The 17,648-nt window shown below is 40.6% G+C and overlaps 1 protein-coding gene across 1 annotated transcript; it reads right to left on the reverse strand.

Moving 5' to 3' along the window:
* Positions 1-25: 25 nt before the first annotated feature.
* On the reverse strand, positions 26-15,837 carry tax1bp1b (Tax1 (human T-cell leukemia virus type I) binding protein 1b). The gene is made up of 18 exons (XM_053432531.1): positions 15,708-15,837; positions 12,410-12,603; positions 9,508-9,610; positions 8,830-9,020; positions 8,545-8,703; positions 7,465-7,613; positions 7,211-7,301; positions 5,455-5,640; positions 5,036-5,287; positions 4,244-4,408; positions 3,783-3,855; positions 3,518-3,636; positions 3,274-3,399; positions 2,482-2,595; positions 1,779-1,980; positions 1,517-1,677; positions 1,343-1,428; positions 26-1,071 (listed from the first exon to the last, which is right to left on the reverse strand). Exons 2-18 carry the CDS (start codon positions 12,584-12,586, stop codon positions 873-875), a joined length of 2,553 nt encoding a protein of 850 aa, XP_053288506.1. The 5' UTR covers positions 12,587-12,603; positions 15,708-15,837; the 3' UTR covers positions 26-872.
* Positions 15,838-17,648: the final 1,811 nt, after the last annotated feature.

Raw genomic sequence — 17,648 nt, forward strand, 5'->3', positions numbered from 1 at the left:
GTGTTTTGACACACAAGTCTGCGGCTCCGTTTCAAACAGTCTTTATTAGTACATATCAGATACATGGAACTCACTTAACAAATGAAACATTACTATGAATAAAATAACTTAACTGTAAAAGAGAAGAAAGAAAAGAGGGAACTTCAACAGAAGCTCAGCATGCACTGATCAGCTGATGATATGAAGGTTCTTACAGGTTGAGACACAAATAAAATCAGAACTAAAGGAAACCTAACAAAACAAAGCAATATACACACAAAATCAAGGCTTTCACAATATCATTGGCTTTAATTATTCTAAAATAGATGATCTGACGATATACTGTATAATCATGTCTGGATGTAATTACTGAAGAGCGCTCCCTGACTGCATATAGTGCACCAAGGCTAAAAGACTGAGCAGATGACTTGTACAGGGATGTTTAAGGGGAACGGGGGAGCATTTGGTTTGATGTTTTTAAATGTAAGTTTGGTAAACACTTATCTCTTTCCCTGATTCATAACATCCTATAGTCTGTGACAGCCGAGTCAATTTATGGTCACTATATATATTTATATATACGTACAGAACAGTCTTATTCCCCTTTGTTATCCTCCTAATCCAAATGAAGGGGAAATCTTTCACCCATAAAAAAATGCTCGAATTTGCAAACAGATTTCGTAGCCCTGCAATGTACACTGAATCAAAATGTCATTTTAAAATGTCACATCACTTCAAATCGTTTCTAAATCGAAGTAACAAAGCGAAAAGTCAGTACAGTCCTAAGGACTGGATCTTCACACCATTACATGCAGAAAAGAGTGCAGAAGGATTTATTTCAGTGGTTGACAGGAAGTAGGCAGAGCTGAATGTGCAGATTTTTTTCCGTTTCTCTAGTCGAAGGTGAGCGTGTGGCCGTCGAAGTGGGTGAGCACGTGATTCTCAAACACCTTCTGGTCGCAGTCCAGCGGGAACTGCTCGCTGCACATCGGGCAGATTTTCCAGTGGCTCTCCACGTGCGCCTCGAACTTGCTCTGGTCGTAGTTGGGCGGGAAGATGACCTCGCAGAGCGGACACCGCTTCATGTCCATGCTGCACGCGGAGAGAAAGGAGAGGAGGGAAGAAAGCTCGGGTGAACACGCAGAGTCGAGTGATGATGTGGGCAAACCAGGAGCACGGGCTAATAAATGGCATCTGTGTGATGCGACGTGGGTGGCCTGCTGCTCCACTAATGCCAACAAAAGGCGGCTGTGCAGCAGAACAAACACTTGACACATGGAACAATGCGCCGCTTTGGAAAACTGTAGGGTGCAGCCAACGTGGACGACATTTATGAGAGTGCAGGCATGTGAGGCTGCGTTACCTGGGATCAAAGCAGAAGGCTGGTTGTGCGTCGCTCACAAAGGGGCTGTGAGGCTCAGTTGCAGCGGGCTGTTCGTTGGTGTTACCCTGAGAAAAGACACATAAAATAGTCAATCCACTGATATACTGAGAATAGCCTTTAGCTGTACACTACAAATGAGAGAGTGAGGCTTACATTGTTGTTGTTGTGTTGCTTTTCCTCGGGCTCCTCGTGGCCCTCTGGCCGGCTGTGGTTGCGGGTGGGTTGGATACACACCACATTGCTGTCCCAGGAGGGCGGGCCCACCGGGGGCAGCCTCAGCAGCTGGTCGTCTGAGAACTCCTCATCCGCCTCATCTGCATGGGGGAGAATTCAGACACATTCAGGGGCTGTGGATACAAGTCAATCATTTCTGCAATTGTTGATGTTTACGCTAGAAGCTGAATGGAGAACCAACCTTTTGAGTCTGAGGCGGAGTAAGGGTTCCCAAACTTCAGCTTGCTGGGGCTCTGGGAGACCAGCAGGGGGGTGGGGGCGTCCTGGGTGTAAGGGACCGGGTGCTGCAGGAATAAAGGCACGCTGGGCTGGATGCTCTCCAAGCTGGTTTTCTCACTGACCCCCTGATCTCCCTTCCTGCTGGAGCTGCCCTTCTGGAGCTCCTGTGGGAGGGAGCAGCAGAATTTTATAACACAGATATACATATGTTAGCTTGTGTGTGTGTGTGTGTATATATATATATAAATATATGCCACCACAGGCAACATATTCTCTGGGGAGCTACATATCCGTTTTCATCCCTCGATGCCTCCCAGTCTGTCGGGCTGAGCAATAACTCACTGCTGTCGTCACACAGCAGCTCTTGCTTTTTCTCTTGCGCTCACACACAAACAGTTTAATTAGTGCCTTCATCAAAAAAAAGAAACTCTTCTCGCTTTCAAAGGGAAAAGGACGCTGTGTTTTATTGATGTAAGTTGCAGACGCCAATTTAATTTACAGTCTAAACCTCAAATTGGGTCATTCCGCTCCTCTTAGCTGTAGCTGCATTACCTCCAAGCAATATTTTAGGTCAGCGAGGACCTCGCTGTGGGCCAAAGTAATGGAATGGAAAATAAGAACTCATTTACTTTGCTTCTACAATTAGAGGCATATTAAAAACAGACCCGATTGCGTTGGGGAAGATAGAGGAGCCCTTCCAGTTTTTCCTTCTCCTTCACAACAAGTGCGAGGGTTTCCTTCAGGTCCTTCAGCTCCCGTCCCTTCTCGGCAACCTGGCCCTGAGGTAAACAAGAGACACAGAATCAGAGACTCTGGCAGAGATCCTGCTGCGCGGCCATTAGGACTCCGTCTTTCTTTACATATTGCCGTGGCCAGCATTCTTGAATCAGAGAAGTGACTACGTACCATTTATACAAAAACCTATAGGTGCTATAGTGGTGTTACATTCCTGGTTGTGTAAATGGGGCTATTGTTTATTCTCAAACTTTGACATAAGATGCTGATTGAATTGTGCATCGCTGAAGTACAGACAGACCTTAGTGCATGACATTAATTGATCATCGCCATAAAAGGCTTCCCTTTGCTGAGGACAGATTTATGTACAGAGCTGCTCAAAGACAAACAACCTGTTTGAATTCCCCCCAGACACTAAGCAAATATCTGCCCAGATCTGATCCAAGCGCAGCATTAGCCAGGCAACTGGAGAGGACTCCTCCGAGCCAAGCGTCGCTCGTCACCGGAGCCCGACATAAACAGCAGTAAAACGTGGTCTCACAGATAGGCCTGCTCATAAACCACACTGTCAGAGTGACTGTGTTCAGGGGAAGAGATAGCATCAAAGCTTAGTCCCTGAGCTTCACCAGCAGTACACAGAGGTAGAAACACACAAGTCCAGAAACGGTCCTGCTTCAACAACAGCACAGCGTCACCGGCGGCCATCCTCCGGCTTCACCAACCTTGTAGCGATCTTCCTCTGCCGCCAGCTGCAGCTTCAGGTTTTCATTGGTCTTCAGCTGCTCCTTGAATTTCACCTCCATTTTGGCCAGCTCATCAGCAAACATGCAGCTACGGTCCTTCTCCTCCTGAAGAGCAATCACACTGTTTCATACCTTTGTACGACACAAGCCCTTCACAACACGGTTACATGGTCTAATGCTGATATATGTGAAAGTAACAAGATAGAAAAATGTGTTTTCTTACCATCAGCAGCTGCTTGCATTTTCTGTACTTGTCATTTCTGTCGGACGCCTCCCTGCTGAAGCCTTTGAGCTTCTCCTGGATGATGGCTTCCAGCATAGGATCAGCAGAGCCTGGACTCCCTGGGAGGACAAGTCAGACAACTATTGACTGATTTCTAATATGAAATAGGTCATTCAGGCCGTCACCTACGAAATGACACTGCTGATAAACTTATATAAGAGTTTTGGCTTACAGGTTAGCACGGTTCGATAAAAAATGGAATTACCTGGCACTGATGTGTCTGGACTCACTGACAAAGGGATTGCTGTGACTTCCTGTGCTGAGCATCTCTTCACATCCTACAAACAAAAGGGAGAAATAGAAATGGCTCATTAGCACAAGCACACACAGACCTGAAGACGGCAAAACAATATTAAGTAGGCAAAAATTTAAATTACAGCATTTTAAATAAATGTTTGTGTCTTGCCTGAAGATTGTGTATCAACATTAAAAGGTGAAATTACAACGTGCACTACTAAAACACACTGAATCGTGATAGAGATGGGTCGGTCAAGCTCCAGGTGTTTTTGGTGAGAAATCAGCAAAACAAACACAGGAGTGGACAAAGAAACTTTTGAAACCCTTTAGTATATTTAGTGTGACAGGCAGGCATAGAGCTGCAGGAATCTGAGGCATGCTCCCAGGGGCATGCATACAGTTTGTCGTCCGGTATCTGGTGGGACCTACCCCTTGCGGTTCAGAGAGCTTGAGCACTTGTTTTTGCATTCTCTGACATTCCTTGTATTTCTCCTTGTAGTGTTCAGCAGCCATGTGCAGCCGCATCTTCAGGTCCTCCACCTCTCTCTGCAGCTCCGCCAAAACAGCTGGGTCTGCGGCGGCCTCGTCTTCGGCCTTGTGACGAAAAACATCACAACAGGTCACATTAGAGATTTCAAAACACAGGGATCGAACAGCTGCACGAAGATGTAGAGATACAGTATATAAAGGGAACCCTTATTAACCCTTCATGACAAATAATCTACAATGTCTTAATTGTCTAACGTGTATTAAAATGTACAAGAGTCAAATAAATACACAGGGAAAGAAGCTGCGGTCGTAGATAGAAACTGAACTGATCAGGGGAGGATGTTGGTCAGGTCACAACTTCTAAGAACAGAAGCTGTAAAATCCCCTGTGGATTTTCCCTTTTCTGTCATTTTGTTTATATTCCCATAACTTACTCATACACCAAAATACACCATACACTCTTTTATATAGTTATTTTGCAGTCAAACAATGAGAAAGATAACTTTGATATATATTTTACATCTAATTAAACATCATATATTAGTTTCTATTATCTTAAATGATTTGATAGTACTTTTGGAAATGTTTTTCAAACATCAGAGTCAAATGTTTTCTTTAAATGTTGTCAAAATAATTTTTATACCTTTGCTCATTACAACTAGATATCCCAAAAAAGCACATAAGCTAACTCAATCAACCAAGCCTGACATGCAGACTGGCCGTCATCCTTACTGCTTCCTGCTTGGCCTCTGTCTTCATCTGGTCCACCAGGCGCTCCAGGAGGACACACTGGGCCTGAGCTTCAGTCTTGGCCTGGCGAAGGGCATCGGCCTCCAGCTTCATGTGGTAGAGCTCAGACATGGTGCGGTCCCGAGTCCGAGAGGCATCCCGCAACTCAGCGGATAACAGCGAGGACTGCTGCTGGTTGGCCTGGATCTGTTCTTCCTTCTGCCTCAGCTGCTCCTTCAGGGCCTTCATATCTCCCTGCCAAACACAGACATATTTTAGATTAACCTTTCTTATTTTCACAATTTTCTTTTATCTTTAAATTATCACATGACGGAAGAATGTGTGGAGTTAAATGTGTCTTATGACAAATCTACCAAGGTGCTGTGACTTTTTGTTTACTTTAAAAACAAAATTCTTTGTACCAGGGGAGACACTTTGGCCAGGATCTCTCTGTACTGCTTCTCCTTCTCAGTGAGGCACGTCTGCAGACGTCCCACCTCATCTTTAAACTGGGCAATGGTGTTTTCCTTGTTTACGTCCACAGACTTCAGCATTTGTAGCTCTGCACTCAGCTTAGTGTTCTCCAGCTCCCGGTTTTTCAGGTGAATCTGGTGTGCACACACACAGATGCAAACACACACACAATACACACAACACACACACACACAGTTATAAAACATGAGAAGTTATAACGTATTAAGTTGTTGCCTTTTGCCTCATTTATGCAACACTAATCACAATCATGTACCGAAGAGCAAATGACTGTTAAAACAAATGTTGCATGACCTCAATTACAAAACAGAGATTGAAATAGGCCTATAAAGTTTTCCTTGTGCAACGACCCCAGTGTGATGGTGCAAGTAAAATTAGGAATGGGTTTTTAGCTCCATTTACGTGGCAACAGTGCAGTGTGTGGCACTCCCAGTTCCTGTGTGGTGCCCACCACAACAAAGAGGTAGAAACACCAGATGGACCCGAAAAAGAACAGAAAAACGCATGCCCTGCTTAGCCTAAATGATTGGGGAGGAAAAGCCAAAGTTTTCTCACCCGGGAAATGTGGAAAAAACTGGAACGAAACCGGAAGTGTCGATGAACTGGACCTCTAATTTTCAGGTCTCCAATATGAAAAAACTATTCAGTAGAGCGCATTCCTCATCTAAACAAAAGAGATGGTGACTGGTTGATTTCAGGAGGGTCGCTGTGCACCATCATATACCGCTCACTACGATGGCACTGCTGTGTAGAGGGTCAGCAACCTCCAGCTTCTGAGAGCGCACCTGGAGGATGAGCTGACCGCAACTATTTTAAATAAAGCTCAACAGCAGCTCCCTCCAGAAACTGAAAAAGGGCAAGTCTCCCCATCCCAGCTGTTAGCACCTTCTACAGGGGGCACCACCGAATGCATCGGAACTAATGGTCTCATATCCTGATTCGGTAACTGAACAGTCACAACAAAGACAGAATCTCCTCCCTGATTTACTGTCAGCCTCTAGCAACAATGATGACCCCCCTCCCCCAATTCACAATCAGTTTTCCAGTGAAGAGGTAAATCAGCTTTTCAGCTGAAGCCAGCACAATGTTCAACAGATTCTACCCACATCCGCTTTAACAACTGACAATTACACCCACATAAACTGTATTACACGTTAATGGAACGTGTTTCCCTTTTAAAACACTATGTTGCACTTTCAACTAAAACTACGAAGTGTGCTGTTCCCCATTTGTTTAGTTCGTAATTTTTTTTCCTATTAAAATTTTTTAATTTAAGTAATTTTAGACATATTATGGGGATTAATATATAAATAAACAAACAATTTAATGAATCTTGAATTGCTCTTTTTGTATGTAGCTACATAGAAAACACAGGAAAAAGTTAAATCTTGAAAACCTCCACTGTGACCAAAGGATCCTACACTGATTGATTGGTTGAATATAGTTGATGAGAAAAATACATAGATAACTATTTTCCATAGTGGTCAAGTACAGTTAACACAACACAACACAACAGCAAGTGAAGACATATAAATATACACATAAATAGGAAATAAATAGCAAGCAGCATGAAATCTCTGTTAATATTCTCATGTCTTTAGCCATAAAAGATCAATATTATAAACTAAATACATTAATGTTTATGTGATGACACAATTTAGTAAATTACTACTAGTAGTACTTTACCTTGTAGAGTTCCTTCTCATCTTTCTCATTCTTGAGATGAGAATCAAGTGCCTCCTTCTCTGCTGTAAGTTTCTTCACTCTGTCTTTGAGACTAAGAAAGGGTTAAATAGTGTTAGTCACCAATTGTATCACACATCAAAATCTATACGTTCATACCAGTTGGCTGATCAATCAGGGTTCATATTATTATATGTACATGAACAGATAACAAAACCAGTAAATCAGTGAATGTGTGACATCCGCCCTGAACTCACCTGTCCAGCTCAGTTTCCTTTTGTAGGCCCTTCTGAGTGACTCCAATCAGATCCTCCTCCAGCTGGATGACTTTGGCTGTGGCTTCCTCCAGTCTCCTCTTGACCTCCTCTTTCTCCTCTTGCAGGGCCTGGGAAGAATTCTGCACCTCCTATGAGACGATAAAATATAATGTTGGAAAAAAATTGAATAAAAGTCTAAATAAGTGGGGCCAAATAAAATACAGAGGTTTGGTAATCGACATGATCTTATGAGGAGTATAATCACTCTCATTCATAGAGGAAATAAATCTACTCCATTTGAAGAGCTAATTAAATCTAGGTTAAAAACTAACGTGACACAATAGTGCTTGTATATAGTCCTAGTATATCACCTTCTATCTCTATCATTGACTCTAAGCGTGTGGAAAATTTGCGTGAATCATAAAAGTTTATTGTCTTTGAAAGTTGAATCTAAATCTAAATAAACATTATGCGTCAACGTGGCGTTTTCAATATTAAAAGATGACATCAAAAAAGCAAATAGGAAATTATATTTTAACACTTGGTTTATAAGTTGGATTTTGGAATCTTCATATTCACAGCACATAAAAATATCATATAAAAGTATAGTAATAAAATTAACAGCCACAAATTCCGTAATCATGTTTTCATCGGTGAGGCGTTTCAAACCGTGAAGACAGCAATATGAATTACTACTGACACTGCTTTTAAAACTTAATGTTGTGCAATAAAAAGCTGAATTACAGCTTTGATAATACAGACATTCATATCTGTCAAGAGTGTGATTTATGCCTTTAGTGGATCAGGAGTTTGAAGAGCTCTGCATATTTTGCAGTCTTTCGCTAGGGGGTGCTAAAAGACTACTTGGCCAAATATAAAGCTGAACTCAAAATAACAAAAAGAGGAGATGAGCATCAATCATATGAATTCATTATTTTAGCATCTGCAGCTAAATTAAAGTAAAAATTCATTAAATGAACAAAAGGAACTAGGCATTTGGTTTCATTTTCCAGTTCAGCAATATTTACATAACAACAAACATGACCTTTTTCCTCCTTACTGCAGGATCTCTTTGCTTACTTGGTTCTCTCTTCTCAGCTGGACACACGTATCTCTCTCCTGCTCAAACTCTAGTTGCAGACTCTCCTTCTCAGCCTCCAGCTGCTCCTTCTCATGCTGCAGTAGGGCTATATTTTTGACCAGCTCCTCTTTCTCCCTCTGGGCTTCTTCCACCTTTTTCTGCACAGAAAGATAAATATTTCAAGGTTCAAGCACCATTTACACAATAACGCAGTACTTCACTTTCAGCCAACAAACACTTGTAAACAAGGATGTATTAAGCTGCTGTGCTGAGGAACATGCTACCTCGAGGAAGCCAGCTTTGGTGGTGACCACCAGGATGTCAGAGTTGCAATCATCCTCCTCTGTCAGCAGTTCGTCGTCTATGGGGCTGCTGGCCCGAAACAGGAATGGCGTGCTGGCTCCACGGATCTCACCTTTGTAGGTCACGTAGCAGAACTGGTAGAACTCACTGTCATCATTTGGCACATAATATCCTAGGGGCAAATGACAGCCAGTGAACTCAGTGTGCGGGCAAGAAAAAGATGCTTGTGAACAACTCTAAATGCATCTCCGTCCTAAATTTCATTGAAACTTCACAGTTACCACAAAATGCCTATATAACTTCAACATAATAAGTGGAGCTGAAATGGTACAAAGTGCAGACACTGTATTGCCGTAGTTGTTCAGAGGTCTGGAAGAAAAAACTACACGAGTGATGTTGTGGGTGTGAATCTTAAAAGCGAGACATGTCTTTCCCGCATTTGTGACAGTTTCAATTGCTTAATAAAAAACGGTATAAAAGTTTCAACAACACCTAACTAAACTGTCTTTCACAACAGAACAGAGATTTGTGGGTTAAGTTTCTCATTTAACTCCATTCCCTAATTTTGTATTAAAAGGTTTAACAATCCCCTGAACAGCCCTCTGATATGTGTTTTTTTAAAGGTGTCAAACTTATATAAAACTTTGGCATTGCCTTACCCTGAAAGACCACTGTTCTGTTGACTGCGGTGCCCTCCACGTAGTTCTCAGGAAGAGGGGACCACAAGAATGTGTAATAGTCCCTCGCTGTGCTCCAACCGACCTGTGAGACATAGTGGGGACTCAATTATACCAGGCGTTCTCACCACATCAGTGTATGATAATAACAATGGAGGATTAACAGGCTCCATACACATCCACCTCCAAAATATCTCCGACGGCTTTATTCCAGTAATCATGAGGTTTTTCATCTAAGTTAGGATAACGCAATTTCATGTCTTAGAGGAATAACGATCATTTCTGTGAACCACTCCGACTCCTGGTCACCATGTGCCACCATCCAGCCCTTGTCATGAACAAGCCTCCCTGCCGAAATGTAGCAACAACTCACTTCTAACCGGAAAGAGGGAAATAGGTGAAAATTTTATACATAGGCAACTTGAAAATTGAAACCAAAATGTAATTATATGTATTTTATGTGTTGTTAACTGATGGCTGATGAGGAGGGAGTCCAGAATATACATCCATAACTTCAACCCGGTGCCATAAAACTGTCAAAGAAAATCAGAGTCACATTGAGTGGGCTGGCTTTCAGTGCACACACACACACACACACACACACACACACACACACACACACACACACACACACACACACACACACACACACACACACACACACACACACACACACACACACACACACACACACACACACACACACACACACACACACACACACACACACACACAAGCCCGACCAAACTACCCCATTACCACAGCCTGCACCACAAAACATAGATTAAAGTTGTGTGATGTGACTATCAAAGTTTTACCGGAATTATAATTTAAATATTCATGCCAACAGATCATGTTTAAATTGATACTGCTGCGACAGATGTTGCTTTTGATGTAAGCGGGATTTTTTTTCTTTGGCGAAAGAAATCCGGCCAGTTTATTCTCTCACCTGTGTACAAACAGCCTGCAGCTACAATATCGCAAGTGTTCATCAGAGCCAGAGATAGAAGGCCCTGGTGCTACGAAACCCCCAATTGTTACCGGTGCTTTTCCAGCCTCCAGCCGTAAAGAACAGGAAGCTATTAAAACATGCACCTAGTTAGTGAGTGTCATTACTGAGGGCCAGTGTTCACCAGTCCACTCATTAGAGCTGCAGAGATGGTGGTGGGTGAAAGCTCTGAGAGGAACTCTTTCACTTACCTCAGCCTTACCTCAGCCTGGTCTGCAATGTGTACAAATGGGAGTATAGGATGAAAGTGGGGTAGAGGGAAAAAAAACAACGGCCTCAAACAACAACACCTCCAACCCTACAATCTCCACAAACATACAACCAGTTACAAAATGATAGGCCGAGCAAAGCAAAATGCATCTTGATCTCAACAAAACAATTCGCCATCATTCCTGCAATGTCACACTCCTGCATAAACACTAACAGGAGCTGGTGGCCATGTTGCTGCAGGAGGTAATGGCTCGTCAGTCAGACTGTGTAAATTCAGGAGGCAAGTTGCCCGTGAATCACACAGAATGGCTGAGCTCGGAGAAAGGTTAATTATAAAGCGGTTCACGGTTTGTCCTAGGTCTCTGTGGCAACGTCTTCCAACAACTTTCCTCTTTGAAGCTAAGAGCAGCTCTCATCAGGGTGCATGGTGACAGTTCCAGCAGCAAGGGGCCAAAGGCAGTCCATGAGCTAATAAAAACCTGCCTCCCATCCATTTATCACTATTGTTGTGATTGACTTGCCAAGTTAGAGTGTGTCATTCACGCCTTTGTAAATAGTTTTAGGCTGACGTGGGAAAAAGCGAGAATCTGAAAGTAATTAATTTTCCAAGTAGTCATACTCTTCAAACGGATATTTTCTTTGACAAAGGCAATTATCTAAAGCAGAAACTGCTCCATAGACTGTGAACCAATAGCGACTAAATGTGCATAAAGGAACTGACGCCGGTGCTCAGCATATTCAGGTATCTCTGTGCATGCAAACACAAGAACTTGGCAGGGAATGTTTCATCTGTCAGCGCTGCCAGGAACATTCACAGGATTTACGACCCTGCACTCAGGCCTCTTCCAGCTCAGCTCTGTGTTTTAGAGGTTGAAGAATTCAGTAGGATCTGCACTGCTAGTTGCTGCCTACCTTGAGGCTGAACACAATGTGATGTGGCATCCAGCCATAACAGAGCGCTCACTTCAGGATTTAAACAGCCTCCAGACATTAGCCTGACATGACTTTATTTATTTAAGCTTGGCAAAAAAAACTGTAAATGTATGCACCTCTAAAATCTACAATATATCTGAATATTCAGACTCAGTCAGTGCAAAGTTTTCATAACTTATACAAGGACATTAACAACTTAAATCTCTGACGTAGAGATGTGGAAACGGTCAATTCCTCATGGCTGACTCAAATGTATTACTGTAAGTTACCATAAGTGCATGATCACAGGGTATTTCTGACTTCCAGCATGTGAGTAAACAGGAACCATTGCAGCCACAACAAACACTTTTTTGATCTAGAGTGATTTTATCCCAGTTTTCATCACATTTCTGGTCTCGTTGGTCTAAATAGACTAGGAGCAACACGTTTCTTCGTAAATCCAAGATTCACTACAGATGAGGCTAAAATAAATGACTGCCACTGTATTTGGTTTAAAGTGCTCCCATAACAAGATCCATGTGGGCCATTCAAGTGTGTGGTGGGGGTCGAAATGCTCCATTGACTCTGCCAAGTACATTTTTCAGGAAAACATGACAATGTTTCACTCACGATTTCATAACTTTGTCCAAACTTTTATAAAATCATGGCACTGTTAAGTCACTAAGATAGTAAAGATCTCCTGGCTCCACATTAACATTTATTTAGTTTGGTTATACTTTTGAAAAGAGTCACCTTGAATATGCCAACCCAGTCCTTTGGATGTGGTCTGATGAACTGTGTCAGGGTATAGTGACACTCCAGTGCAGCATGGGGCAGGTAACTCTTCCCCACATTCTGGAAGATGACGTGGGCAAAGTTTGACGTGTCCATGTTGTTGCTTAATAAAGTTCCGTCCAGGAACAGTTCCATAAATCACTCAGTAGTGGCTGCACAGAAATAGACAGGAAACAAAATATATCATTAGAAAAAACAATAACCTGAGAAAGCAATAAAATAGCACTCCAAGAGAAACTGGTTATTCAAGGAAGTTTAATTAATTCTGACATTCCTATAATTACTGCATTATAAAAATATGTCATCTATACGGTCAGTTGTCTACTTTATAGTGAAAGCAATTTGAATCATATGTTGTTGTGGTTGTTTTCATAAGAACACATCCTCTTTTTGCTAGACTGACCATTTAAAATCTATTAAAATTGTTGAATTATATAACATGTACAGTGGAAAGATGTCTGCTAATGTAAGATCACAGGTGGTACAATTTGATAGCAGAAATAGTGTTGAGTTTTTTTTTCTTAAGGTCACATGTTCATTTCCCAGTTATCACATCAAGATCAGTGGACGTGTCTTACGAGTGTGTCGCAATTTTGGAAAAAATAAAGTCCAAGTTTGTGACCAGAAAACTTTTCTCAAATGACCGGCAAAGTGTTTATTTATCAGAAGAAGACACAGGCATGGTCCAAGACATCACAGCTCATAAAACGAATCACTAACTTATATCTCCAACACGTGATGGACAATAAAGGCACAGGATTAGTAACACCATATCTACAACATGAATTCATCTGAAACAATATACACTATTAGTGCCTGTCTTATGCCAACCACAACTTTCAGTGGTCATATAATCGGTCCGATATTTATTTAACAAAGTCTGAAGACCAAGAAATAACCTGTCCTTGGCTGTGTAGACACTATGTACCAATTTCACTAATAAAGCAGAAGTCATGTATTTTATCTCTCTGATTACTTTTGTTTTACTAGGATTAGAAAGTAAAACTGATATTTATTCACAGCTTTATACACCTGGCACCGACATGCGTTTTATATCCAGGTCGTATATCTTATCTATTTTGGTCTGATGACATTTACACCATGTATTATGTGTCTCAGGGTAGAGGATAGCTTTGTGTATTTCTGAGCTAGTGGCTACTACCTACCCGCTGCTTTCTCAGAACAGTCCTGTGGGAGTATAATTTCTGCTTACGTAGTTGTTGTAAGTGGACTCACTGACATAATATTTGCATTTACACTTGTATTACATTTGTTCAATGAGACATTATGACTATTATTATGTGTGACATAGCTTCTTATTTGGATCAGTGATAACTATATTCCTAGGATCTTATGTAGTTTTAACCTAGTATGCACTTTGGCAGCTCGTTTGACCACTTCATATTCAGGCAGTGTCCAACCTAAAATGTTCCCCATTGACCCACTTGGCTGATGGATCTGAATTTTGCTGGCCCCATGTATATTTTCACTTGCCCTGCAGCCAAGAAATAAAAAAAACCTTTTCCAATATTTCACAACTATAAGAATCATATATCGTAACACTTAGGGTAAAATTCATTGTAATCATTACCTTACACTATAAAACATTAGGTTAATAGTGATATAATTAAAGAGTACTGTAAATTGTATGAATCAGGCAATTATAATATTATTATTATGGTTATTATTATAATCCTCTTCATCACTGTAGTTATTGTAAGTGTCCGTCTTTGCAAGATGACATCTTAATAGTGAGGCAGTCCACAAATTTGGCAAGAATGGGAACAATAGATCAAACACACCCTTTCAGGCACTGAGTGTTTAGGACCTAGCTCATAGCATCGTCACCAGAATCCAGTCACAACCCATGGAGGTGACGTGGCTTGTCCAGACTGTGGTCCATGTTGTTTGAATAAAGGTTGACTTTACAAAACATCATGACTTATTTTGTAATTGGGAGATGTGGGCTTACGAACTGGCAGACTGATAAAAACTTAGCTACAGTAAATATTGGCACAAGCTAGTGCTGCACAGAGCACCACACAGAAACAATGGCCACAGAGAGAAAAGGTGACTTCATGATCGTATCAGTATTTTCATAGTTTTAAATTGAAGCAGCCAAGTGTAGAACCCTCCTCTTCCAATAAAAACAAACTCTCCGGAGCCAGTGTCTGGTTTGTTTATTAAGGGTCACTATGGAAACATGGTGGTGCAAAAAGGTGGACCATTTGGAAGAAGACCTGCACCCATTGCATATATAGAGAGCTAATTAACACTCACTGGTAATTAGTTTTGGATAATTATAGACGACTGACAGCATAATTTCTTATATTATGTCCATAGACAGAAATCATACATTCTGGACCTTTAAAGTAACAGACACAATGCAGTCTAAAAAAAGCACATAGCTCATACCAGCAGACTAAGTAACTCTATCTTAAATTGTGCAGAAGAACTTCAGACGTACATCGGATGTTCACCATCTTGTCCTCTATTCTAAAACAATGGGATAACACCCACAGTAACAGTCACCGTAGCGGAGAGACCAGGACAGGTCCATCAACTTTCCCTGTCTGGAATCTTTACTGGCCCAGGGCCACTGTTAATATATTTATTTAAAAGGACAGCAGAAGAAACCTATTTTCTTTATAAAATGTATTTAAACCTGACACTACCAGGCCATGTGACTAATGAGTTCTACATCAGGTTGGATTTTCCCATTGGGCCTCAGCTGATGTAATTTTGAGCTACGTAATTGGGCCCGGGACAGCCTAAGCATTTCCTCTGATGAGGACCGAGAACTCCCAACAATATTGTCGAATAGAGTGGACACAGACGTTATCAACCGGAATTGTCTGTTGACTAAGGTCCACTGTGTTGGTGGCTAAAACCGACGACTGCCAACTACGCGACGAGGCCTAATGCGATAACAGTTATCACTGCTAACTAGCTAGCGTTAGCCCCATACTTTACAGGACAACAACACGGGTTAAAACCAGGGCACGGATATACGTGCTCAGAAGATATGTGTCCCGAGTTAAATATTCACTTTACACAGTAAACAATGCAGTAATTATAGTTGATAGTGTTCCAACGCCCTCAAGGAAAACAGAGCAGCACGGCAGAGCTTTAAAGTGGAGGACAAGGTTAGCTAACGCGTGCAGTTAGCGACGCAGACGATCAGTCGATGTATCTTATGAAAACTCTTGACAAACGATTTGAACGGTAATAGTTATACAACTAAACGTAAACGTACCTCGTTGACATGTTGAACAGACGCTGAAATCCGAGTATATCATGAAAACAATTGTTGACGCAGTTCAGTGAATTCCCCGGTCCACTTCCTGGAACAATAAAAGTACGTCATATCCGGAAAAAGACCTCGGGAATCCCACTCGACTGAAAAAAATGACAACAAAGAAATAAAGTCCTTAATATTTCCACATATATATATATACACATACATATACATATACATATATTTATATTTATATATATATAAACACACACAACTTATTTGTTTATTATATATTTAAAAGCAGATTACATAATAATGTAATACATTTAAAAAAAACGTAGAAACCCTTAAAATATAATTATTACATTATTACAATGCAGTCTGCAATATAGATCTGTATCAAACATTAGAAAAACATATTTAATGAAACACCAGGAACTTTTTTTTTACAATCAATTACTCTACTATATTATTACATTATTATGTAATCTGCTTTGAAATCTAAATCAAAAGGGAAACTAGCATTAAATGAACCAGAGTGTAAAGACGTTGATTTATGTTGCCTGATAAATACTAATAAATGTTTTATATTTTCTTCTCTGCAAGCGAAAATGTACTATACAAATAACAAATGTTCTGAAGAGTAATGGATACCGTGAATGCTTGGACAAATGCTTATGAGCATAACGATATGGATAGATAGTTAGATAGATAGATAGATAGATAGATAGATAGATAGATATAAAGATAGATAGATAGATAGATGGATAGATAGATATGAAGATAGATAGATATATAGATAGATATATAGATAGATAGATTGATAGATAGATAGATAGATAGATAGATAGATAGATAGATAGATAGATAGATAGATAGATGGATAGATAGATAGATAGATAGATAGATAGATATATAGATAGATAGATAGATAGATAGATAGATAGATAGATAGATAGATAGATAGATAGATAGATAGATAGATAGATAGATAGATAGATAGATAGATAGATAGATATAAAGATAGATAGATAGATAGATAGATAGATGGATAGATAGATATGAAGATAGATAGATATATAGATATATAGATAGATAGATTGATAGATAGATAGATAAATAGATAGATAGACAGAAGGTGGGAGGGACAGATGGATACTTCAATTGTCTTTGTATGTAAAAACACAAACAAATTGTAATAGAAACCAGGGATTTGTTGTTGTTATACATTCGTGCAGTAGTGAGGCCTCACCTGCTCTGTGCATGAAGTGGAAGTCAACCTGAGAACCTAAACTTGAACGAGGACATCCAAAGGGGGACAGATATACAGCTCACCTTCAAAGTAAAAGTTCAGGAGGCCGGAGGTTTGATTTGATTACAGTTTTTCTCCATTGCTTTGGCTCATTTCACGAAACAGAAATGACATTCTCAGAGCTCTAAGTGCAATTGGCAAAATAGCCCATATGGTTCAGCACAACTACATAGATCACCTTCAAAAGGTCATATCTCACCCAAAACAGTTAACTCAAGTTTCAAAAGCAAATCATTTTCTCATATAAATAGTCAGTGCCCCCAAAATGAAAATTTCCTTCTCGATTGCTGTGGCTCATCTCTCAAAATAACATAGATGGTTCAGCAAAACTCCATAGCACACCTGCAAAAGTCATATCTCTCCCAAAACAGCCAACTCATCAGTCAAAACTAAATCCTTTTCTCATACAAATAGTCAGTGCCCCCAAAATGAAAAGTCCCTTTGGCATTGTTTAAACACTACAGGTCAAAATGTTTAGATGTTTTGTCAGTATGGCAGTGGACCATAGAAATATCCTTCATGTGCACATTTCAATCTTGGCTCAGTCCTTGAATGGTCACTGAATGGTTACAGTAGATGTTTTCTTTCCAGAATATTATGTGTATCAAACAGAAAAAATATTTATTCAAGGTTTCACATAAAATATG

Source organism: Pleuronectes platessa, chromosome 10 (genome assembly GCF_947347685.1).
Source record: "Pleuronectes platessa chromosome 10, fPlePla1.1, whole genome shotgun sequence".
NCBI classification, from domain to species: domain Eukaryota; kingdom Metazoa; phylum Chordata; class Actinopteri; order Pleuronectiformes; family Pleuronectidae; genus Pleuronectes; species Pleuronectes platessa.